General features: G+C 38.2%; 1 protein-coding gene across 10 annotated transcripts in view; it reads right to left on the bottom strand.

Annotated features, from left to right (window-relative positions):
- The window catches only part of sgk3 (serum/glucocorticoid regulated kinase family member 3), a 93,799-nt gene that overhangs the window by 6,263 nt on the left and 60,572 nt on the right, over nucleotides 1-26,964 (bottom strand). For 8 of the 10 annotated variants that reach the window (XM_052022783.1, XM_052022780.1, XM_052022781.1 and 5 more), the window contains 14 exons: nucleotides 24,721-24,926; nucleotides 23,912-23,995; nucleotides 22,208-22,280; nucleotides 17,180-17,255; nucleotides 15,189-15,276; nucleotides 15,008-15,057; nucleotides 14,792-14,849; nucleotides 14,564-14,647; nucleotides 14,335-14,466; nucleotides 13,083-13,195; nucleotides 10,594-10,630; nucleotides 9,074-9,160; nucleotides 4,890-4,985; nucleotides 3,234-3,389 (listed from right to left, as the gene is read on the bottom strand). In XM_052022783.1, the coding sequence (XP_051878743.1) occupies nucleotides 3,234-3,389; nucleotides 4,890-4,985; nucleotides 9,074-9,160; nucleotides 10,594-10,630; nucleotides 13,083-13,195; nucleotides 14,335-14,466; nucleotides 14,564-14,647; nucleotides 14,792-14,849; nucleotides 15,008-15,057; nucleotides 15,189-15,276; nucleotides 17,180-17,255; nucleotides 22,208-22,280; nucleotides 23,912-23,995; nucleotides 24,721-24,798 (1,212 nt within the window). In that variant the 5' untranslated portion in view covers nucleotides 24,799-24,926. The remainder of the gene's footprint in view (nucleotides 1-3,233; nucleotides 3,390-4,889; nucleotides 4,986-9,073; nucleotides 9,161-10,593; nucleotides 10,631-13,082; nucleotides 13,196-14,334; nucleotides 14,467-14,563; nucleotides 14,648-14,791; nucleotides 14,850-15,007; nucleotides 15,058-15,188; nucleotides 15,277-17,179; nucleotides 17,256-22,207; nucleotides 22,281-23,911; nucleotides 23,996-24,720; nucleotides 24,927-26,964) is intronic. The other 2 variants (XM_052022789.1, XM_052022790.1) reach the window with 1 other exon arrangement.

Raw genomic sequence — 26,964 nt, 5'->3', positions numbered from 1 at the left:
TGTATACTTATTGCTCAATATGCACCATATTCCATAGTCACTCACGATTCAAGAGGAAACCAACATATCTCCAATTGAAGAAAAGGGGGAAGTTGAATAGATGTTAGATGCTTGGGAAAGACAAAATATAACAGTGATATTAACCAAGTAATGCTGCCAATGGTTACCACTTAAGCTTAAAATTTGTGAAATTATCATAAGGAATAAAAATCAAGTAATGCACATTCACCAAGAGCTTCATTGAAGAACCAAGCCAAATATTCCATAACAGATAAGAAGAAAATGAATTGCAATAGTACTACAGTGGCATGCAAAAGTTTAGGTACCCCTGGTCAAGATTTCTGTTACTGTGAATAGCTAAGCGAGTAAAAGATGACCTGATTTCCAAAAGGCATAAAGTTAAAGATGACACATTTCTTTAATATTTTAAGCAAGATTACTTTTTTATTTACATCTTTTACAGTTTCAAAATAACAAAAAAGGAAAAGGGCCTGAAGCAAAAGTTTGGGCACCCTGCATGGTCAGTACTTAGTAACACCCTCTTTGGCAAGTATCACAGCTTGTAAACGCTTTCTGTAGCCAGCTAAGAGCCTTTCAATTCTTCTTTGGGGGATTTTCGCCCATTCTTCCTTGCAAAAGGCTTCTAGTTCTGTGAGATTCTTGGGCCGTCTTGCATGCACTGCTCTTTTGAGGTCTATCCACGGATTTTCAATGATGTTTAGGTCAGGGGACTGTGAGTGTCACGGCAAAACCTTCAGCTTGTGCCTCTTGAGGTAGTCCATTATGGATTTTAAGGTGTATTTAGGATCGTTATCCTGTTGTAGAAGCCATCCTCTTTTCATCTTCAGCTTTTTTTTTTACAGATGGTGTGATGTTTGCTTCCAGAATTTGCTGGTATTTAATTGAATTCATTCTTCCCTCTACCAGTGAAATATTCCCCATGCCACTGGCTGCAACACAAGCTCAAAGCATGATCGATCCACCCCCGTGCTTAACAGTTGGAGAGCTGTTCTTTTCATGAAATTCTGCACCCTTTTTTCTCCAAACATACCTTTGCTCATTGCAGCCAAAAAGTTCTATTTTAACCTCATCAGTCCACAGGACTTGTTTCCAAAATGCATCAGGCTTGTTTAGATGTTCCTTTGCAAACTTCTGACACTGAATTTTGTGGTGAGGACGCAGGAAAGGTTTTCTTCTGATGACTCTTCCACGAAGGTCATATTTGTGCCGGTGTTGCTGCACAGTAGAACAGTGCACCACCACTCCAGAGTCTGCTAAATCTTCCTGAAGGTCTTTTGCAGTCAAACGGGGGTTTTGATTTGCCTTTCTAGCAATCCTACGAGCAGTTCTCTCTGAAAGTTTTCTTGGTCTTCCAGACCTCAACTTGACCTCCACTGTTCCTGTTAACTGCCATTTCTTAATTACATTACAAACTGAGGAAATGGCTACCTGAAAATGCTTTGCTATCTTCTTATAGCCTTCTCCTGCTTTGTGGGCATCATTTATTTTAATTTTCAGAGTGCTAGGCAGCTGCTTAGAGGAGCCTATGGCTGCTGATTGTTAGGACAAGGTTTGAGGAGTCAGGGTATTTATAAAGCTTTGAAATTTGCATCACCTGGCTTTCCTAACGATGACTGTGAACAAGCCATAACAAGCTAATGAAGGTCTGAGACCTTGGTAAAAGTTATCTGAGAGCTCAAATCTCTTGGGGTGCCCAAACTTTGGCATGGTGCCTCTTTCCTTTTTTTCACTCTAAAATTGTACAAAACAAAAATAATACATTAATCTTTCTTAAAATGTTGAAAAGAATGTTTTATCTTTAACTTTATGACTTTTGGAGATCAGTTCACCTTCTACTCACCTAACTATTCACAGTATCAGAAATTTTGACCGGGGTGCCCAAACTTTTGCATCCCACTGTAGTTCTGAATCATTAATTGAAATCCCAATTATAGACTGGGAGCTAATAACATTTATTTTGAAAAATGTCAGCTATGATACTCAAAAATAATAGTGCTCAGGAGGTGGTCTGAATTGTTGAGTTAACAGACCTGGTTTCCAACATTAAGGACGCCAAGGAAGTTTCTAAAATAGCTGGATGAACAGAGAAGAGAGAACACCAAGTACCCATGCTAATTGTCAACAAAGCCATTAATGGTTTTATTCACAGCAACTTATATTTTCCAAGGTGGGCTACAAATGGGTAGATAAATCTTGAGATCCCACTAATTTAAGTACTACAGCACAGCCAACAACCCAAGTTTCAGAAATACGTTATTTGAAAGACAATGGGGAAGATTTTTTGTTGACCTAAAGTTGCTGAACATATGCCTGGGCCATGCTGTTTTTTCCAGTGTGATCTCCAGCAGTGTCTTCTGCTGGGGACCCTGGCTCCAGCACTTCAGCATGGATCAGTGTGGCATAGGGGCCATCTGCACAGATAGACAGCCGGACTCAGGAATGATTTTAATAACTCACAAGACTGCATGGGCTCTCAGACTGTCAACATGATTAGAACCTTTGAATCTGTCACATTAAAAAAACACTCAATATGTCAAAAAATTAAAAATCTTAAATCCTTTACATATTAAAACCCATGAGGAACACCCATGAAAAAAAAATCAATTAAAATCATTAAAGCCAACTTAACTAAAAATGCTACTATTTATCTTTCTCCTGGGAGTCCAAGTTGAGGGGCTGATTTCCCCACCTGAGAGCTGTGATGTTGTGGAACAACATGCTGTGCTGTTGAACGATGTGAGGAGTCTATGGGTACAGTACAGTGACAACTGCAAAAGGGCAGAAAATGGCACCTTTGATGTGAATCAATGCCAGTGCTGGAAAGGATTTCCACAGGGATATGCTGGTGAATATGCATTTATACAGAAACTTTAACGTAGAAATTGTCTCAAGATACTCAAGAAAGACAGGTAGACGAAAATTAAAATATTGGAATAGATAAAGAAACTGACGTTTTGAATTATCTAATACTACACTCCCTCTCTGTTGCAAAGTTGGTGGCCAAATCTGTAGAGTTGGGCTTGACCCCATGACATTCTGATGTGGATTCAATGGTGTCCACATAGCTGGGCCATCAGAAAAGGATTCTGGATGATGCAGGGAAGATAAAAAGCGTTTCTGTGTGATACAAAGTGAAATCAGGTGGGGTGGCATGTATGAATGTAATATTAATAAATGGTGCAAGATTTTACAGTTCTGAAAGAAAGTCTTACAAAATCTTCTTTTGCTCCTAGTCTTCTCTGGCTTTCTTTTTCAAGTAGTCCTTCCAGAATAGAACATGCTTCATTAGTTGTTCCCGGTCTTAGCTGCAATGGCTTGTGAAGGATGTATTCGTACATCTCTACAGTATCACGACTGTAGAAAGGAGGCTGCAGGAATAAAAGTACTGATTTTGCTGAACTGCTTTCTTTTTTTTGATAATTTTCTTCTGTCAGCTAGCTCTAAACAGTACATGCCAAGACAGGAAGGTTGTCAGATTGTCTACTTTTAGGATTCTCCCTTTATGTTAAACAGCTGTGACGCCGTAATCAAAAGTGACTTACAGTTTACATTAATACCTCCATTATTTCCAACACCATCTTAGTTTGGAGCATGCATGAGGGGCATTGAACATAAATAATATGTTTTTGTTTCAAACGTTTCAATACATACAGAGGAATAAGGCAAGGATTGAAAGAATAATACCTCAAGGGATCTGTGCTGTAGTCACAACATGGAAGTGCTGGAACTGTGGTACTAGTCTGATTTTTCTTTGTCCCCACCCAATGGTCCAACATCAATCAGAAAAGTATGAATTACTTAAACAGCGAAGAGGAGAGGAAGCTCTTTGAAGTATAAATATTTTTTTTAAATTCCAAGAAAGTTTGTTTTTAAATGTCTCTTAATATGTTCTACCAGGTTACACAGGAAATTTGTTCTTGCTAAGCATGCAAGATAATAGTGATTAAGAGTTGTATTCTGCTCCCAAAAGTTCTGTTCCATGGACTTAAAACTGAATCAAATAATTTTGTAAATGAGTTCAATGCACAGCTGCCACATATAATGTGTTTAGGGCCCAAGGACAAATTTCTATCCCTTCACTGTAATAAAAGCACAGACATATTTCAAATGAATGAATGATTTCCAAACAGAACCTGCTGACAATGGTCAACGTTCTGTAGCAGCGCGTGCACATATGGGATAAAGAAATAAAATATGAACTTTTAAAAATTTAACTACAAGAAGCTTGCAATTATAAATAGAGGTAAGGAATATAATGATACCAAAGAACCCCAACAAATCATAAGATCTCACTATGCCACTGTGTCACAGACAGTGGAAAGTATCAAACACTTCTTACTTGTTAAGATTTGTTAACCTGGCATTTTTTATTACGCAAATAATCTTTAAGTGTCAAATTGCTAAAGAATGAAGGCACAATTAAAATAATTGCTGTTGAATGATGCATGAATGTCACCAAGATAATATTTATTTGCCATTTCCAGCTGCCTTCCAAAAATACAGAGATAAGCCTTCTTTGAGTAATTTACTACTGAGTGGCTAGGAAAATCAATATAAAGGTTATAAGAGACAGATGGGATATGTCATTAAAGACCATCTAGGAGTGGCATGTTTGTTTGCATAACATTGAACCATTGGCATATGAAATTATATGGCAGCATCATACTCATTTTTCTACTGTTGGCCTACATCATGAAATTTGACTTCTGAATCTTAGGACTGCTACTTCAGTAGCAATAAGCTATACACTGAAATACTATTTAGTCCGGAAAGAAAATCTTATTTCCACTTAATTCAAACTGGATTCAAATACAAAATGGTTTACCAAAAATATAATAGATTTCAAATGAAATAACTAGAATACCTACCAAGCCATAGAGCATTTCATATAGAACAGAGCCAAGACACCACCAGTCAACTGTATTATCATAAGGTTGCTTTCTGAGCACTTCTGGTGCAAGGTACTGAAATAAAGTAAAAATAAAATCCTTGAATCCAGTAGCTCTTTATTGAATTGCATCTTTACTCTAGGGCTGTTTCATTGAACAATAATGCTTTTCTTTGCTTCAGCATTTAACTTGTTTTTGGGTTAGATTAAGCTTGTGTCAGATCCTGCTCCAACTTTCTGGAAAGAGAAAAGGATGATGTGCTGAACTAATCAATAGTTCCACGAATCCAAAGTAAACAAGGTACAAAATCTGACTGAAGCATCCCAATTAAATAGGTAAATTCCAAAATAGTACAACAATTTGGTTGCAAAGTGAGTGTTTAATCAGATTGCACTGATTTATACATGAAACTAAATGCATGCAACATTAAAGTATTCATGTGGTCAATGTTATCAGAGTTTATTGCTCACTTTTTTCTTTATCTAAATTAATTTGTATTTCAAGATCTGTACCTTTTAAGAGCACGTATTCTGCCCATATACTTAGCAGGATCTTAACTATTTTGAAATAAGTATTTTACACATTTTCCATTTAGAATAACTTCAGGACACCAACTGTTCGTTAGAAATTGGATTCTGATGGCACAATGAGATAGCTACCATTTACTGTATGTTGCTTAAGAGTTCAGGAGTACAAGTTTCACACATAAAAAACACTTATTTAGCATACTTCACATCCTGTCCAGAATGTCCCAAAATGCTCTATGGTATTTTAGAAATGCAACAGTCAGTATGTACACACAAAAGAGCTATGTGCTAATTAAAATTCTTCTATTTGTAAAAAGTGCCAGAAATTGATCGAGGGATAACTACTGGCCAGGACATGTTCTACTTCCACATGATGCCATTGGATTTTTTATGTTCTTGAAAGACACTAGATGGGACTTGGTTCAATGTCTCATCTGAAGACCTCCTTCTGACAGAGATCTCTCCTTATCCATCTCAGGAGACTGGCTTGCCACTGACATCTTTTATAAACCTACTGACTCCCACAGCTACCTTGCTGATACCTCTTCCTATCTGGCCTCCTGTAGGGATGCCATCTCTTGTTCCCAATTTTTCTGTCTCTGCTGCATCTTTTTGCGAAAGGAGACCTTCTGCTCTAAAGCTTCTGAAATGTCCTCCTTCCAGAAGTGCGGCTTCCCCTCTGCCATAGCTGATAGAGCCCTTACACACATTTCCTCCATTTCTCAGTCATCTGCTCTCATTTTCTCCCCCTCCCACTACACCCAACCCCCCAGACAGAAGAGGTCGTTTGGCTCTCACTGTTTACCCCACCAGATCCTGCACCTAGCACATCATCCTCCACTATTTCTACCAGCTCCATTGAGATCCCATCACCAGGTACATCTTATCCTCTTCCTCTTACTTTGCTTACCACAGGAACGACTCTTCATGACTCCCTGGTCCACTCATCCCTGCCTACCCACCCCACGAAACTTTTCACTGCAACCATAAGCGTAAAAAATATCCCTTCGCCTCCTCTCTCACCACCATCCAGGGATCTAACTAGCTCTTCCAAGTGAGGCAGAGGTTCACCTGCTCCTCTTCCCACCTGGTCTACTGCATTCAGTGCTCACAACGTGGCTTCCTCTGCATAGGAGAAACCATGCGTAGACTAAGCGACTGTTTAGCGGAGCACCTACACTCTATCCGCAATGGCCATCTCAAGTCTCAAGTTGCATGCCATTTTAACTCTCCTTCCTACTCCCACACCAACCTGTCTGCCCTCGGCCTAAACCATTGCTGCAGAAAGACCCCAAACACAAATTAGTGGAAAAACTTCTCGTATTCTGCCTGGGTAGCTTACAACCCAATGGCGTAGACACTGAATTTTCCAATTTCAGGTAACCTACACCCCTGGTGTTCTCCTCCCATGCACACTCACCTGTCCACCTAGTTTTTTTCTCCCTTTGTTCATCTTTCCCATTCCCTCCCCCCAACTGGTTTCACCTCCCCATCATCCCCTCTCCATCTGTTGCCTTCTATCATTTATTAGCCTCTATCCCACTCCCTTATTCTGCTATATACTGGCAATCTTTCTTGTCCCTTCTCAGTCTGACACAGGGCCTCGACCCGAAATACCAACTTACAACTTTTGCCTCTGCAGATTCTGCTTGACTCGCTGGTTCTTCCTGAGTTCTGTTTCTTTTGTTTCAGATTCCAGCATCTGCAGTCTCTCATTATCTCTGGATCTACCTGCAAGTAACTGCTTCCAGTCTACTTTAGCCAGATTCTGTCTTACGATATTGAAATTGGCCTTTCTCCAATTCAGGATCTTAAATTTCTGTACCATCCTTATCCCTTTCCAAAATACCTTGAAACTTATAGTCACCACCTCCAAAATGCTCTCCCCATAACACTTCAACCATTTGCCCTGCTACATTTTCTAAGATTAGGTCCAATACTGCGCCTTCTCTAGTAGAGCTATGCATGCAATGTCTCAAGAAGTTCTCCTGGATGCACTTTAAAAATTCCACCCCTCTACGCCTCTCACACTAATATTGGAGAAATTGAAATCTCTATCACTATAACCATAATATGTTTGCACCTCTGTTATGTGTCTGCATACCTGCTCCTCCATCTCCTGTGACTGATAGGAGACCTGTAGTATACCCCCAAAGTGATCACCTGCTTTTGTTCGCAAGCTTACCCACATGACCTCATTTGAAAAGCCTTCTCGGATAACCTGCCTCATTCTGACAGTAATGGATTCCTTAATCAATATTGCAATGCCACCTCCTCTTTTACAACTTCTCATCATGCCTTAAAATTTTATATCCCAGAATATTATCAGCCCAGCGCTTCTTCAAATTATGTCTCTCTGAAAGCAACAATATCATATTCCCATGTGCTGATCAATGCTCTAAATTCACTTGCCTTACTAGTCAGATTCCTTGCATTTAAGTAGATGCAATTTAGCATTGCATTCTTCCCATGTGCCTCATCACACTCGGCTACTCTGCTTACTGTACTAAATTAGTTCTCCTTCCATACTGACCTTAACATCCTCCCCACCCCCTCCCAATTTAACACATACTCAGTGCTCCATTCCCCTGCTAAATTAGTTTAAACCCTTCCCACCAGCACTGGCAAACCTCCCTGCAAGGTGTTGCACCTGCTCTGGTTCAGGTGCAATGCACCGAGCCTGTACAAGTTCCACCTTCCCCAGAAATGGCCCATGATCCAGAAATCTAAAACCCTTCCTTCTCCACACATTCATCTGACCCACCTTCCTATATCCATACTCTCTAGTAAATGGCACCAGAGGTAATCCAGAGATTATAATCTTAAAGCTCCTGCTCTTTAGTCTGTGAGCTAGCTCTCCAAATTCATGAATTTAACAAAGAATGGTGGATGCATGGAAAGAATACAACAAAGCTTCAAGAATGAAGTTAACACACAGAATGAAGTTACAGTTAAAAGGACTAAACACTGGGAATAGAAAGGAAAAAATGGTGCCCAAAATTATGGAAGTTTTTGAGAATATAAAACATGAAATATTTGCTTCAATTGGTTAATGAATTGTCAATACCGGGGGGAGAGGGGAGCGGGGAAGAGATAAAGACTCAAGATCATCACTTGAAGGATATCGGGCAAAAGAGAACAAAGCCAGGAGAAAGATTTATGCAACTGTGGATTCTCCTTTGGTCCTGCTTTTTGAGCCTTTCATCCTAAATATAACCTCACTAGAAATACATCATGCTCGTTCTCTCATTCCTTTGTTTTCTCTTCCGCAATTGTGTTATTGTCCCTTTCTCTTTGGTTCAGATTTCTCTATTAAACACTTAAAGTATTAGATGATACGTGTAATCATGAAATTGGTTCAGCCTGGTTTTTTAAGCTTTTCCCATTGTACTATCTATATTACCACAAAAACATCCAGAATATATGTTAACTGAACTGAATTGGCTGTAAATGAAATGGCAGTGAATCCAGCAAACTATGACTCATCCTTGGCCAGGACAGTGATTGCCTTTTATAACCAATATATTCAAGCTGTTGAAAATGTTTTTTTTTACATAGCATATTAAGTTTGTTGAAAAAGTTTCAAAGTTACTTGCAAAATAGTAAAAAAAAATGTCTATAAAGATTGATCATTACCTCTGGTGTTCCACAGAAAGTAGATGTGGTGTCAGTGCAAGTGATTCCTTCTTTACAGAGGCCAAAATCTGTTAAAGCTATGTGTCCCTATATCACAAAGTAAAGAGAAACTGATAAATAACTAAAGCAAAAGACCATGTAAACAGAAATGGAAAATGATGAGCACACAGAGGATGCCAATGAGTATCTGTAAAGAGAAGTCAGCGACATTTAAGTTAAAGAGACTTCTCCAATTTTGTGGAAGGCTCTTTCCATTCATACACCTCTTTTTATAAATGCTCTGTATTTGCACCATTTTCTTTCTTTAGAAAAATGATCTAGAGTAGCTTGATTTTTTTGTTTAAAATGCAAACAATTAAAATTACTGAAATGTAATTTAGTGGCCTTGTGACCATTCCAGTAATATCAATGAATAATAATTTTTCAAAACTTGTGTGCAGCTTTAAACACAATGCCTCATCTAAAGAAGATTGGCAATGTGCATCTTAATAAATATGATGGGAAATAACACAGAACAAATGTTCTGTATATTCTTATCTTAAATGACCATTTACAGGAACCATGAACAAGTATGGATGATAGTCTGGAAGTGCTACAGCAGAAAGCTTGTGCTCTACAAAAAAAAATGTATAGTGACATTCCTTATGTTGCAGGTTCACAAACCTATGGGTGCCACCGAGCATACGAAGCACGTTTTGAAGTCACCTGAGCAAAAGTGATGCAACTTGATTTGTTTGCGAGCTCTGGGCCTTGCACAATGAAGCAGGCTGTACCAGAGGACTGATACCTGCTTCAGCATTAAAGACCTTACCAGTCTACTGGAGGGGAGGTAGCAAACATGATTTTTCAAGCAGATCCTCCTTTAAGTGTTTCCTTAGCATTTACTCAGACCACTCCCATCACTACTAAAGCCTTTAAGCCTCAAGTCATCTCTCTGATCCAATGCCACCATTAGCAACTCCCTCCTTCCCCCTCGTCCCAGAACTCTTTGATCATCGTCCTGACTGATACCCCAAACCTCTCCAAGCAAGCCCCAAACCCGAGCACTTCTCTGACCAAGGCTTAGTCTGATCCACAGTACTCACTCTCATACAATCTACAGACCAACTGATTTTTCCTGCTGGTCAGGACCACTCAGCTCCACACCTTATTGCAGCTTGGGTTTTGCATGTGTCTGTTCTTTGCTATTGCGCTTCCCATGCAGGACCTCTTATTGTGCCTCTTCAGGCACCATACAAGTGTATTAGTTTGACGTGTTCAGTTAAAACAGTTAACACATGCACATCAGCCAATAGATCTGCTTGTTTATATGCATTAGGTAAACTGACATTTTCGTTAGAGATTAATCAAAATTAATCCTCCTTTAAGTCTACCAAAATACAGTAACTAACATTTGTCCCCATTTCATCCTAACTTACTACTATTAACATAACAGACCAAAAATAAGATTAAAGTTTACAGGATATACCCATCACCAAAATTTCAGTGCTCATTTAATAATAGGAAATTCATAAACACACCTGTGAGTCTAAAAGAATGTTTTCCGGTTTCAAATCCCTAGTACAAGAACAAGAAATAAAATAAGACTTTTTTAACATAAGCTTTAAAATCAAGTTAAACAGTTGATTATTTAACACCATAAAAGTAATGAAAATTAGTTCATAAAGTCATTGAATGACTAAGTTTTCAGCATAATTTACAGTATGATTACAGTAGATCATCAAGTATATACAACAAGTTGGATCATCAAGTACATACAACAGTTACTACATCAGCACCACTAATCTGACCAGTAGGAAGCATGCTGAGACTGGGAGATTGTGGAATTGATGAGATCAACAGTGTTGTGAATTGATAAGACTAAAAGCTCTAATGCCATACACAAATTCATTGACAACACCATTGTTGTTGGACGAATCACAGGTGGTGAGGAGTCAGATTACCAGAGCGAGGTAGGTCACCTGGTTAAGTGGTGCTGCAACAACCACCTCTCGCTCAATGTCAGTAAAACTAAAGAGCTGATTATTTACTTCAGGAAGGGGAAGAGGGCAAACATGTGCCAGTTTATATTGGAATATCGGCAGTGGAGAGAGTCAGCAGCTTCAAATTTCTGGGCACTAACATATCAGATGACCTAATCCGGGTCCAGCACATAGATGCAATCACAAGGAAGGTGTGCTGGCATCTTTACTTTCTTAGAAGGTTGGAGGAGGTTTGGCATGTCACCAAACACCCAAACAAACTTCTACAGATGTACTGTTGAAAGTATCCTGACTGGTTGCATCAGTCTGGTATGGCAATTCAAATGCTCAGGAACACAAGAAGCTGCAGAGAGTAGTGAACTCAGCCCAATACATCAGGGCATATCCCTTCCCACCATCGGTAGCATTTTCAGGAGGTGCTGCCTCAAGAAGGCAACATCCATCATCAAAGATGCCCATGATCCAGGCCGTGCCATCTTCTTGCAGCTACCATCGGGCAGGAGGTACGGAAGCCTGAAGTCCCACACCACCAGGTTCAAGAATAGCTACTTCCCTTCAACCATTCGATTTTTGAACCAACCGGCATAACCCTAAACACTACAGTTTAGCAGCACTATGGCCACTTTGATCACTTTGCACTAAAATGGACTTTTTTTGTTCTAATTGTGTTCTTTCTTGTAAAAATTATGTATAATTTTTTAAAATGTTTTTCTTGTGAATGCTGCTTATATGATGCTATGTGCCTGTGATGCTACTGCAAGCAAGCGTTTCATTGCACTTATGCGTACATGTACTTGTGCACTTGACAATAAACTCGACTTTGACTTTTAACCAAGGATCTTCAACTCTGGAAATGAGTATTGTTTTGTATAGGTTGAAGATTGCATATACTAAAATGATTTTTGCATGGATAATGTTAGAAAATGTGAGGCAAATCCAACCTGGCTAATACCAGCTTGTTAGCCCACTCCCAATCATTAGGAAATTGAGGCAAACAACTGCGTCATCAGACAGCACTCAGTCATCAAAACCAGCACAATAAAACTTAGTTTGGGTTCAGTCAGGACCACTCAGCTCCAGGTTTCATTACAACTCTTGTTGGTCAATTATGTTCAAATTCTAGAGGCTGGGTAATGAATATGCCTCTTCACATAAATAAATCTTGACTGTTTGTGGCATCAAGCGATGTGGATTCAGATCAGATCATTATGGATCAGATCACTTTCCTATGCATCAGCATGAATGACAAAATCCACTAGCTCCTTAAAAGGGCAGAGCTAAAGCCAGTCTTGATCGTAGGTGTCTGACAAGTGACAGGCATCCTAGACTCCTCAAAAATCTAGGTATCAAATAACGAAACAAATGACAAAACTATTCGAGCTCTTTTACCGAGGTTGTAACAAGCAGAAAAGTTAAGGGAGGACTGGTGGATGTGGGATAGTTAGATGTTCAGAAGGCCTTTGATAACGTGCCACACAAGAGATCATTGACCAAATTAGAGCATGAAGGCTTGGCAGTAATACACTTGCATAGACTGAAAATAAGAGTCTAATGGAGACTAATGGGGTACAGGAGCTGTTCATTCTCTACATCAAAGATTTGGATGAGGAGACCAAGTTTTATAAAAATACTATGTGTCAGTGGGCTGTGAGGAGGATGCTTAGAGGCTTCAGGAGAACACAGACAGTTTAAGTGAATAAGTGAGACACAACAGATGGAGCATATTTTGTCATCCATGTTGGTAAAAATGTTCTTTTTTATTACAAAAAATGGTACAAAATTGAAAGGTGTTGGTGCTCAGAAGGACCTGGGTGTCCTTGTACATGAAGCATCGAAAGTTCATGTCCAAGTACAGCAAGCAATTGGGAAGGCAATCTTATGTTGGACTTGTATTGCAACAGTGAGCCAGGCTTGAGGCTTCAGGTGGCCTAGTCTTGCTCTTATTTTCTTGTTTTGTATTACCCCAAAAAATTCAACATTTATAATTCACTGTAATGATTTGCATTAAATTCCAAACAATACGTTACCTGTAAACAATGTTGAGTGAATGCAAGTATCCCAATGCACTGGCTATTTCTGCAGCATAAAATCTGGCTCTATCTTCTGGGAAGTAGCGCTCTCTTTGTAGATGGAAAAACAACTAAAAATTGTACAGGATAAGTACATTAACTCACCACACCATGAAGAATAATTCCATTACATTCATCTCATTAATAGGCTGAACCTTCTAAACAGACAACAGATTACTTGCAGCTAAAATGGAAAATCTTCCATGTGCATTAGATGTAATGATATTTCTACAACTTGCATCACATTGGGCCTTCAGCTTAGTACAATATCCCAAGGTCCTTCACAGGATTGCAATCAGACAAGAAGTGACATTGAGCTAAGAGAAGAAACATTAGCAGAGATGGTTAAAGGCCTCATGGAAGTATATTCAGGTCTTTAAGCAACTATCAGAGGCAGAGGAGTGGAAGGGCTCAGGAAGAAATTCCAGTGGTTAATTGCTGGAAAGCTGAAGACATGGTATGGAGCGTGAACTGGGAGATGCAGAGGCCACATGTGGAGGAATCCAAATTATGCAAAGGGTTGTAGGCAGTCACAGATATGAGGAGTAAAAAGGCAAGGAAGGATTTAAATAAGAGGATGAGAATTTTACAAGAGGTAACAACAAATTAGAAACTGATACTGAGTGAGCAAAGAGATATAGGTGTTGAACAAGACTTGATGCAAGTTATGAGATTTTTGATGAGCTCTAGTGTTTGGAGTGTAGAAAGTAAAAGATAAGAACTTGGCTTCAGATAATAGCAAAATTTAATTCCTACAATCAAATTTACATCTGGAGTGAAAAGGTCCCTGTTATGGGTTTGAAAGTTAAGTAGTTTTAGGTCAAGGCCAAGTGGAGAAGTTAATGAATTGAGGTTACCTGCACCCACACGGGCGAGTAGCTCATTTACAGGAAATCACAAGTATAGTTTTATGCACTATTTTAAGACAACAAGACTTGGAACAGATTACCTGCATCATCTTACATACCACTGATCAAGCAAAGAGGAAACAAGGTATAAAACAAAATAAATGGGAAGCACATTTTATCTAGTTACAAATGTGGCTGGTTAGTGGTTCTGCATTTGTCAGTTATTTGCTTTTCATTTCAGTATCACTGCCAATTTTCACGTGTTAAACATACTGAGATATATTTATGCTGCAATGTAAAGAAAAGCACAATTCTGTGATAACTGTTCATCACTACCGACCAATTCAAATAATAATACTAACCTCTCCACCGTTAATAAAATCCAGAACAAAGTAGAGCTTGTCTGTGGTTTGGAACGAATAATGAAGTCCAACCAGGAAGGGGTGCTTTGCATTTTTCAGCAGCACATTACGCTCAGCCATAATATGCCTTTGCTGCATTAAGAAAGTATTTTAAGAACTAATGAAGCACTCTGAAAACAAGAAACTACTAAAACAAATTGATCGCAATATGTCAAGTTTCTAATATTACCTCTTTCTTCTTTAGGATCACTTTCTTGTGCAAGACTTTGATTGCATAAAGTTTACCATCAGTTTTGTGTTTTGCAAGTAGTACCTAACAAAAATAATTTTATAGTTATAATCCAGATGGTTCACCCTTATTGGAGAAAACGGTAGCACATTAATTTCTGAAATTCGGAAGAAAAATTAACTCACACAGAAACAGAAGCTGAAGAAAGGGGAACATTTAAAATTTTACCTTGCCAAAGCTTCCTTTGCCAATTAGCTTCAAGAAAACAAAGTCTGTTGGCTTAGCTCTGAAATATCCCAAAATCAAAAATCTCCATTATGCAATATAAAATATACAACACATTCAAAATTGCAACATATCATACTAAATATGACAATGCAACAAATAAGTTTTCAATACAATAAAAAAATCAATATAAATAACTATGGTTCTAAAGGTACTCACTGTGGATTTCCTGAGACACCAAGATAAATACTTTCAGAGGTAGAATGTTGCTGTTGATAAAGAAAAACATCTTAGGATTTCAAGCATGATAATGAACTAGATCAATACAGAAACCTGCATGCCAGTCTCTAAGGCAGGATGCACAGTTTAAAGCTACACAATTTTTCTGCCTTTACAGTACCATGTGACCAGGCTTTTCATCTTCATCTTCTGATGGATCAGATTGATTCTTTGGGTTATCCATTTGAAGAAATGCTCGAACATCAAGGCTAAAGGAAACAAATATTAAATTATACTCAATGGCAGATTCTTTAATGCCCTAGGAAATAGATTTTGTTTTACAAGCTGGAGTAAAAAACAATAGAATCAATTATAATGAATATCAAAAACTGCACTAACATCTCACAGCAAGATTCAAAAGAGAACAGGATCTGCTTTTTGCTCACATCTTACAAAGGGCAAGCAATTTAGCAATTAGCAAAAGTACCATCAGTATGGTCTCCTGGACTTGTATCAATCCTCTGATGAATGATTTGCCTCATTTTGCCCCCAAATTTTGTCCTTTTTTCTCCCTGGCTGCTGAGGAATTCCAGGCATCATATATATGGGACAGCATTGAATGCCCAAAATAATCTTTACTATCTGTCATTTTTACATGCCCTTAGGCACCTCTAAATACAACTACCAAATTATTAACTACATGGCACTAAGTACAAGATGAAACTATATGTTAGGAATTCTACCAGACCTGAACATTTGCTGTATCTTTTTAAGTACAGAAATTCTAGCACAATGAATTTCACTGCTGTTGTCTATTCACAGGACCAGAAACCAATATCAGACTTCACAGCCATTACAGAGCAGTAGTTTACTTTTATTAAGTGGTGCAATGAAGAAATTGTTGTTTAAATTACATGGGGGAAAATGAAAAATCGCAATGATTCTATCCTTTCCCATGCTAGTTCTGGCTTCTGACCTTTACAAGCATTCCAATACCAACCACCCTCTGGTAAACAAAAATGCTGCAAGTTGTTATGGTCTGGAAATCAAAAAACTGTGAAAAGTCTCAGAACTTTAGAACATGTTCATGTTTGGCATGAACTCAGAATATGTTCGGCACAGCTTTGTGGGCCGAAGGGCCTGAATTGTGCTGTAGGTTTTTCTATGTTTCTAACTGAAATATTAACTCTTTCCCTTTCCCCACATACTGCCTGACCTGTTGAGCATTTTCTGTTTTTAATCACTTGGTATGAATCTTGCTGGTTAATAAAGGCTCTTCCAAACAGACTGCTAGCACTTTGCCATTTGATAGCAGGGATTTGTTTAGAAGCTAAAGTCTGGGAATTATTGAAACATTCTGACGGCTGAATCAGTTCACTCTTCTAATAGACTTTACGTACATAAAGCACACTTACGAGATGTCCTAGCTTTATGCTGGGAATGAAACAAAAAACACCTCTCGTACCTTGCACCAAGGTAGCCTGAAGAGCCTTACACTCCAGTGCTTGTTGTTAGTGGCAATAGTGACATACTTCAATGGGAATTGCAAGTTGAAGGATTAAAAGGCAATGCAGAAAGTTACTTCATTTAATTATTTGGCTTTAATTTAATGCTTTCAATTTTTGTGCCTTTTCTTACTTTTAGGGTTTTTTTTACATTTAGGTAACTTTAATTATTTCTTAAATTTTAATCCTTCTCAAATTCTCTGCATGTCAGAGACATTTAAAAATACTTAATAATTGACCTCTGGCAGGGCATTTTGGGAATGGGAGCTTCTCATCCATTGCTGTTGAGACCCTATTGTTGCTGAGTGCATCTGACTGCAGTCTGAGACTCTTCAGGCCTCCAAATTATCCCTTTCACATCTGGACCAGGTAGGTATAGGAGAGCGAAGATCTCACAGTTGTAGGTGAGGGCACTTGGTCAGCAAAATTTATCCCTGTATTTTCATTTAAGTAACAGTTCTGAGAAACACAAATTTCCAAAGATACACAAGTAGCATTTAAGAAACAATTATAAAAATCACAACCCATAAATTAAATCCAGCTAAATAACTATGTTTTCTTTGCTGCAGAGAATAACATATTTATCTGTCCTAACCCCCCTCCCCCCAAGAAGTCATTTAAAATGAACATAGTCATCATTTCATGCAAGTAGCGAAATTAAACTTACTGCTCACTTAATGATGGATTTGATACTAATTTCTGAATGAATTCATTCAATCCTGCTCTTCTTTGCTTGATAAAAGCTGTTAAAAAGAATAAAAGTTGAAATAATTTTTATCCTTCCTGATGCGGACATGACAAACTCTTTATTAGAAAATTACAAAGCAGTATCAGTTTATTTAAACTGGACTATGGTGAGGCTAGAGCAAAGCTGCAGCATTATATTTAAAGAAAGTGCTACAGAATTTAGAATACCTTGTTTAATTCTGGTCCAGTGCATTAATATAATATGGCAAGTCTGAGATAGCCTGGCTGGTGAGAACTGTAGTTTCCTTTTCTCCATCTTAAAGGGGGTTCTCACTAATTTATTAACTATTGTATTCCTTTAACCAAAAGTGGTATCTTGAAACCAGATTAGTGATTACACAAAATTATAAATTACAGATAGTTTGTTGGTCATCTAATTAATTACTAAATTGAAACAAGCATGGCAGAACAGGTTTTATTTTGCAAATGAAGTATGTGGGTATTGAAACTGAAAGGTAATTGAAAGCACCTGGATGGATGACAATCAAAACTGTAGCAAACATCTGCAGCTCAAGAAACTTCAGCTCAAAATTGATGAACTGGAATCTGGATACTACAATGCAACAGGGAGGTAAATTACCTAGACACTTTGCTCCAAGAGGCAGTCACACCCTTCAGATTAAGTACTGCAGAACTGGTCAGTCAAGAGGAATGGAGTGGTGTGATTACAAATGAAACAGGTATGGAGATCTTGAAAGTAGTGTTGGAAAAACTCAGCCCTTTACTCATCTAACAAATGTGAAATAATTGAAGCCTGTCTGTACCAGAACAGAGACTGCAGAGAGGACGAATAAACTGACTACGGTACAGTGAGGAAGATGCTGTTCTCTGCAGTTACAAGCACAAGTCCAGAGGGCTGTGTTGCCTGCCTGATGCCAGCGTTAATGATATCTCATCAGTGCTGGAGAAGAAATTGGAGAGGGAAAGGTAGAAGAACAATTCAGTTGTTGTAGTCTGTATAGGATTGATCAATATACTGTAGATAGGCCTGAGGAAGAGGTTCTGGAGTAGTACAAGCAACTCAACTCTAAATTGTAAAGCAGAACCACAACTTGAGTCTAGTGCAAATTAGTACAGGGTGAAAGTGACCAGGGAGCTGAATGTGTGGTTCTAAGGAAAGGGTTTCAATTCATGGGAAACTGGTAGCTGTTCCATTTCAACAGGCTTCACTGCAATTGAGCTAAAACCAAATTCCTGAATAAACAGGGCTGCTGATAAGGCAGTTTGGGGATAATTTAGAAAGTTAGATGGAAAAGGCAAGGTGATGTGCAGGGTTTCAAAATGGGTACTGATAATGAGAATCGGTCAAGAGGGGACAGAGTGTACAAACATGACTGAATACAGCCATATAATCATAGGGGAAGAATGGTAAAAAGAAATAAAGCCTCTTTATCTGAATGCACACAGCATTCATAACAAGAAAGGCAGGTTAATGGGAAAATAGAAATAAATAGATACAGTCTAATAGTTATTACAGAGATGTGTTTTCAAAGTGACCAAGATTGGGAATTAACTTTAAGACACAAGCAAAAATGGTAAGGGAAGTGGGATAGCTGTGATAATAAAGGAAGGAGTTAAAGAGAGAAAGGATCTTAGGCACAGGAAATCAAGCATAGAATCAATTTGCATGGAGCTCAGAAATACCCAAGGGCAGAAAACATTGGTGGGAGTAATGTGCATGCCCCCAAACAGTAGGAGGGCACAGGATAAATCTGGAGAATGTAACAAGGATAATACAATAATTATAGGGGAGGGTGGGGGAGATAATCTTGTAGTTAAGAGGCCTTTAGGAAACACTAGTCATAATGTGATAGAATTACATAAAAAGATTTAGTGCAATTGAAAACCAGGGTCTTAATTCTAGGCAAAGCAAAACAGGAAGGTACGAGTTACTTACAGTAGATTTGTAAATTACATTAAAAACATCTGACAGTAAAGCAAACATGGCAAACATTTAAAGAATATACAGTTTAAAACAAATACATGGTTCAAAAAACTAACAGGTAAAGTAGACCCCAACGTAGTTAATAAAAGAAGCTGAAAGTAGTATTACATCAAAGAAAAAGACTTACAAGGTTGCCAAAACGAACAATGAAGCCAAGGATAGGGAAAAATTCAGAATTTAGCAAAGGAGGACCAACCAGGGATAAGGAAAAGTAGAAATGAGAGTAACAAGAAACATGTAATTGGACTGGAATAGCTTCTATAGACATACACAAAGGAACAGATTGAGGTAGGAGAAATTACACAGAGGAATAAGGAAATAACAGATAAATTAAACAAATGTGCCTCTCCCTCGAGAGAGCTTGGAGGCTAAATCATTGATGATATTCAAAGTTGAGAGAGATTTTTGATCTAAAGTAATTTCGATGATAATGGTGCACCATCATCAATTTGTATTAACGAGACCATCCCCGGAATCAGAGTTGTGCAGCACAGAAAAGGGCCCTTCGGCCCCACTCATCCATGCTGATCATGATGCCTCTCTTCTCTAATCCTATTTACCTGCATTAGGGTAATATCCCTCTATTCCTTCCCTATCCAAGTACCTGTCCAAATGTCTTTTAAATGCTGTTATTGGATCTGCCTCTGGCACTTTCTCTGGCAGCTTGTTACATATAATCACCACCCTCAGGGTGAAAAACTTGCCCCTCGATCTTTAAATTTCTCCCCTCTCACCTTAAACCCATGCCCCATTGGTTTTAGACTCCCCACACCCTAGGAAAAAGACTTTGACTATCTACCCTATCTATGCCCCTCATAATTTTATAAACCTCAATAAAGTCACCCCTTAGGCTCCTATGTTCCAGTGAGAATAAACCCAGACTATCCAATCTCTCCTTGTATGTAAAGCCCTCCATTCCAGGTAACATGCTGATGAATCTCTTCTGCACTCTTTCTAATGCTACCACACCCTTCCTATAGTGTGGCTGCAAAATGACATCCCAACTCTTATACCCAATGCCTTGGCCTATGAAGGGCAACATGCTAAATGCCTTCTCCACTACCCTATCCACCTGTGTCACCATTTTCAGGGAGCTGTGAACTTGCACCCCAAAGTTCCTCTATGCATCAACACCCCTGAAGGTACTGCCATTTACTCCATGTCCTGTTAGTATTTGACATCCCAAAATGGATTACCTTACTTTTGCCTGGATTAAATTCCATCTGCCACCACTCCTCCAAACTTTCCAACTTATCTATATCCTTCTGTATGCTTTCACAACCTTCTTCGTTATCTACTCCTCCGATAATTTTCCATCTACATTCTCATCCAAATCATTTACATACATAAAAAACAACAATAGCCCCAGCACTGATCCCTGCGGTACACCATTGGCTACAGACTTCCAGTCAGAAAAACACCTATCCACCACTCTGCCTCCTATCATCCAACCAATTTTGGATCCAGTTTGCCAACATACCTTGGATCTAATGGGCCCTAATCTTCTAAACCAGCCTACCATGCAGGACTCTGTCAAAAGCCTTGTTAAACTCTATGTAAACCACATGTTGATCAATTTTCTTAGTTCGTTCATTAAGAAAACTCAATCAGATTTGAGAGACAGGATTTCCTCTGCACAAAACTATGTTGTTGACTCCTAACCAGTCCCTACCCGTCCAAGGGAACACAAATCCTGTCCCTTAGATTTTTTTCCCCAATAATTTCCCTACTACTGATACAAGGCTCACTGGCCTGTAGTTTCCTGGCTTATCCCTACTGCTCCTTTCGATTAAGGGACCAACACTAGCTATTCTCCAGTTTTCTGGTATCTCATCCCTTGCTGATGAAGATGCAAAAATTTCCATTAGAGCTCCAGCCATCTCCTCCCTCGTTTCTCGTAGCATCCCAAAATAGATTACATCAATCCCTGGTGATTTATCCACCATAATACGTGCCAATATCTCTAATACTTCCTCCTTTTTGACACAGACATCTTACAGAATATCAGCTTACCCGACTCTCCATCCTCCACATCTTCCTGCCTGGTGAATACCAACAAGTAGTAGTATTCATTTAGGGTTCTGCTCATATTCCCTGGCTCCATGCATAGATTTCCACTTTTGTCCGAGGGGACCTACTCTTTCCATAGCTACCCTTTTGCTTCTAATACACTTTTCAAAGGTTCTGGAATTTTCTTTAACTCTACTTGCTAAGGCTATTTCATGTCCTCTTTTGGTCCTCCTAATTTCCTTCCCAAGTTCTTTCCAACATCCCCTATAGAACTCAAAGGTCTCAGACAATACCAAATGCCTATACCTGATATATGCTTGCTTCTGATCAATCCTTCAATTTCCTTTCTAAACCAAGGTTCCCTAATTTTATCAACTTTGCTTCTTACCTTTACAGGGACATACTGACTGAGCTCTTACAATCTCGCCTTCAAACACCTCCCACTTACTGGATGTGTTATTCCCTCTAGCAGCTGCTCCCAATCTACTTGTGCCAGGTACTGCATTATGCTGTTGAAATCAACCCTCGCCCAATTAAAAATCTTAATTCGAGGATCAACTTTATCTTTTTCCATGACTACCTTGAAACATACTGAACTACAGTCACTGTTTCCAAAGGGTTCTTCCAACCTGACCACAGTTGTCTCTCAGCAAATGCAGAAGGCGGCCTGTTTATGCTGCCATAACTTGCTGGAAGTGCAAGGAAGCAGAAACAGCTTTAAGTTAATATTTGTCAACCAACATTCACTTCTGTACATCAGATTCCCGTACTATTAACATTGTTTTAGGCGATTCAAAAAATTTCTGATGTGGAATAGCTTGACGCTCAAAATAAAATGGCACATTTAGATTTACTCTAGGTAAATGCACCATTTTTGAAATTCCTGGAAGATGGAAAAAGGGAAACAGAATTAAAACCACTGACTCCACAAACGGGTTCCATTGTAAGCAGCTTTAACTGTATGTTGTGTTTTAAATATATAGCAATGATCACCTGGTTCAAAATTGTCTCCAAATATTCTTTTAGCAGGAAGCTTCAAAGGAAATTGAGGGTACTGCTTTTTCAGCTAACAAAGACAAAAAGTAGCTGTATTAGTATTTGTTTATAAGAAAACAATTATATTACCCACATGTCTCTCACTGAAAATTCATGAGAAAGAATACTGGGAGGCTGTTTCTAGATCAGATAAAGTCATGATAGATATGGCAGGCTTTCTCATGGATCATTTGTGGTGCAGAACATGGTTATGTTGTGGTTAGTGTTTTGCCTAACCGTTGTTCTTTTTACCATTGCTGAAAGTATTCCTTGTAAAAGGCCACATTTTTTAAAATAAAAACTGTCTTCTGATTAAATTCTGCCTCTACATTAGAAACAATATTCTGAGAGGATCATTTATCTCTCCTTCTGTACAACTATCTGTAATAAATTATGACTTTCCAAGATGACTTCTGGTTAAATAACAATCTGCATCCCAGTGTAATGGATTCTGGTCTCCTGTACCTTCAGTTTATTTTCTACTGGTTGTTTCAGATTTTGTTCATCTTCTCCACAACTATCGTCTGTTATTCACATGCTTTGACCACTCACATTCATCTAGTTCTACCCCTTTTGTCACTCTCTCCTGCCTTCTCCCCATCATATATTTTTCCCTTTTGTTTACTCTACCTCTCCCCATTTTCCCTGCATCTTAAAAGCTTTTTTCTGTACCAGTTGAGATGTTTCCAGCATTTTTTGAATGATCATCTTATCTGACTTGTTAACTTTGGTTGGGGAATGATGTTCCCTTAGACATGATAAGAAACCTCTGATCTTCAAGTTTCCTGGAATTTTTCACCTTGAATAGGTAAACGACATTTTGGTTATATCTCATTTGATAGACAGGAATGCAATATTCCCTCAGCAGTGCCCTGAAGTGTCACGCAAGATCAGATAATCAAGTTTGGAGTTGGGCTTGAGCCTTAAAATTTTTTATAAAGAATTGTGTTTATTATTAATTTACAACAATTATAATTTATGCCTGATACTAATCAATTCTGGGTCATTTCATATTTATGGCAATGAAATACATGGTCAGATTGGCAACAAGTACTTTGAGTCCAAAAGCAAAGTTAATATTTCAGGTCAATGTCCTTTTATCCGTTCTGATGATGTCATCTACTTGAACTGTGACCTCTGTTTTACTCTCTGCACAGATGCTGCTGTAAGTGCTGAGTATTCCAGCATTTTCATTGAGTCACTGCTTCTTTCAAGCTGTACTTTTTTTTAAATGTTAGAATCAGGAATGCTGAAAGCTGTGGTAAAGACCTGTTATTTTTCTTTGTCTTGGAAAAAAAACAGAAACAATAGTGAACTCAACGATATTCATTTTGAGTTTCTTTGCTTACAAAAACAATTTAGTTTTGAGTTATCTATTTGAAAGTCCTTTTAATGGACAATATCTATAAATTAAAGCTGCACATTTTACAATAAACTGAAAGTAAATGTTCATGTGCTGACCTTATTGATTTAAAGCCAATTACATAATGGTTTTGAGAAAGTAAACATGCCTGTTGCAAGAACTGAATGATCATTCTTAAGGATAAAACAGATGAAGTTTATTTTTGAAGTTCTCAGAGTACTTGCCTAGTGTGCATGCTACCTGAAGATCAACAGGAAAAAAAATATTGTGCACATGCAACACACATAAGATAAACTTACTGTGTTGTACAATTTGTCAAACTCAGCATAACGTCTCAAGACAAACCATTCATTCCTACCAACTCGCACTAGTACTTTGTAAACCTGTAGAAAAAAAAAGGAAGAAATCAATTTCTAAATATTATGAAGGCAAGCCAACCCATCAGTTTGTAACATTATTCTGATCTATGTTCAACGAGCATTTAAATTTAAATGCTTTGTGGTATTATTGGATATCCTTTGCACTTTCCATGACCCTACCATTCCACCCAAGATAGGAGGCAGAATAGGACATGTATTCAAACCACAGTGCAACCAATGGTTAGTTATGAGTTAGTAACCACTTTACAAAGAACCGAACATCTCATTTCTTATTAAGAGAGAACCCTGTTGATGACGCTCCCAGAAACTGTAGGCTCTAGCTGCTGATTTTGCTCCGGATCCTGTTTAACTACAAGGCGAGATCACAACTTCCCTTGGTAATGAATTGGATGTGAACTACTTACATTTCAGTTAAGTTTGCCTAAATTGTCATTATACTCCACCAATAAAGATTGCATTTCTGTGCTTCCATTACCCTTTAAAATTGATTTTACAAACTCTCACTCACGTCCCCCAACCCCCCAGTTCTACGTGACACCCAACTTTAAATTTAATCAGCTTGACACAGTTGTATGGTTGCATCTGAAAATACAGCAAGCTTAAAATTGATTGCTAGAGTGAAAATATTATTTTTACTAATATAGAACAAATAGTTTGGAAAATACTTGTAAAAGCTTAAGATGGTAAAGTAATTGAAATAAATTTGAGTTTGTTATTTCCATACTTACAGTATAGCGCTTTTTTTTCTCACGGTGTTCATCAAAGCTGGGTATACTGACATTAGGGCATGTTGATTTTGAATTCATTTTTGCTCCTTCTCCAAAAGGTGTAAAGGATAGATCCAAAACAGGAAAATTGGTGAGACTTTAATTTTATGGCTGTTCATTCAAATTCAATAACTCAGGTACACATCTCTCTGCATTTGCCATAAGACCTACAAAAGAACAAAGTTAGATTGAACTGTAAAAATTGTAGCAAACCAGGTTTCATGTTTTTTTTAAGGTTACATTGTATTTGAGATTATAAAACAATTATACATAACACCATGATTTAAGCTCTGTTTTTGAGTATTTGCTATTTCTAAATACAACAAAAATAAAAGAAGCCCACCAGGTCCTTCAAGTCTGCCCCACCATTCAATATGATCGTGACTGATCTATGCTGATCTCAATTCTTCTGTAGCAGTTCCCTGTAACCCTTAATTCCTTGATCTTTCAATTACTTTTCTATCTCCACCATAAATATATCTAATGATCTGGCCTCCAGCACCCTCAGGGGCAGAGAATTCCAGAGATTCACTACCCTTAGAAATTTCTACAATCTTAGTTTAAAATGACCAGCCTCTTATTTTGTGGTTATGTTCTGCAATTTTCTTCTGTGGCCCGTTTGGATAACCGAAGTTTATCATATCACCCTATCAGATTAAAATGATTTTGAAGACATTTAAAAACATTCTGCTGCACAGCTGTAGTTGCTTTAAGAAATGCCCACTTTAATTGGCAGAACTGCATCTTTCAAAGAATGTAGCCTGCCTTTCAAAAAGGAAATAGGATTTATCTGGGCAATCATCCAAGCTTTTGAAACAATTCAGCCTAAATTTATTTTCATATCATGTAGTAAGATAGAACTTTGTGGTGGCAAATGCATACTTCACATACAATCAAGAGACTTTGTTTAAAAATAAGATAAAAATAAAACTTAAAATAAGGCTCAGCATTTAATTGTTCTTGTTGGTTTGGTTTTACAACAATTTAAAGCACTGGTAGAAATTAGCTATGGTGCTATTGTTCATTTGTTGACCTCGCTTGCATCTATCTTATTTCTGTATGCAGCCATTATTGGCTAATAGCATTACCAAAAACTTGAAGGCCAGCATTAGTGTTTATCCACATGTTGAAAATGAATGTGAACCCAACGCAATTCAGCAAAAAGGACAATTAACCCGAAGGTCTGGGTTTGTGCAAGTCTTAAAAACTGGGGTGAAGAAAGCACTGAAAAAGCCCAGTTGCAATACTACTAAATGATCACAAAACCCTGCAGTGAATGTGTGGAATGCACTGCCAAGGAAGTTGAACTTTAGCTGATAATATCAAAAAGAAAATCAACTGAAGGATCCAGGGTTATGAGCTGAAATATTCTTTTCCTGTTCTGTACTTTCTTATGCCTAGATCATTAAAAATAAAAAGGAAGTGATACTGAATTTGCAGAAGACTTTCAATCTAAGCAAGACCCCAAGCTTCCAGTTGCACATCACTTGAATTCTCCACCACCTTCCTACTCCAACCTCTCTGGCTTCAGTCTCCCAAACTGTTTCAGTGAAGCTTAACACAAGCTTGAGCAATAAAACCTCATTTTTAGATCAGGCACTTTGTTTTCCTAGAAACAAAACTACTGATGTTCACAGTCATCAACAACAACCCACTGCAACCCTAGAATGGGAAGTGCCTAATTCTATTGTCAAATCTGCCTGATTTTGTGGATATGTCAAGTCTTGACAGCCCCACTATCACACACAATGGAACAAGGATCCACAAAGGCATGATACAGAAAAATCTCACAGCATTTTGTCCAAGTTCTCACTAGCAGGATAGCTCAGCTAAGTGGGCCAGTATTAAAATACAGGTTAGCAAGGCGGCTTGTTGGCTCACTGCTGATTGCAAAATTCTGGATCCAGTTCAACAATTTCAGATCATAACCACCACTCCTTTCAACAAGCACAGTTGGTAATGGTTCTGCTATTCCTTTTCACAACTCCCTTAGACCACATTTGGTTTCATAGCTTGTCCCTTTACCATGCCCTCTTGCTTTTGTCAGCTGCTGTCATTTAATTGGTCTTTCATTCCATCGCACACTTTTCTCTTTGTGCTTTCCTCTCCTGCTCCAGTCTCTGAACTTGTTTAAAAACCATTGCATCTCTAACTTCTTTAAGTGAAAGACTATGTCTTCCTCTCTCTACAGATACTACCTGACCT

This window comes from Pristis pectinata, chromosome 9 (assembly GCF_009764475.1).
Source record: "Pristis pectinata isolate sPriPec2 chromosome 9, sPriPec2.1.pri, whole genome shotgun sequence".
Classification (NCBI taxonomy): domain Eukaryota; kingdom Metazoa; phylum Chordata; class Chondrichthyes; order Rhinopristiformes; family Pristidae; genus Pristis; species Pristis pectinata.
This window is presented reverse-complemented; position numbering and strand designations above follow the sequence as displayed.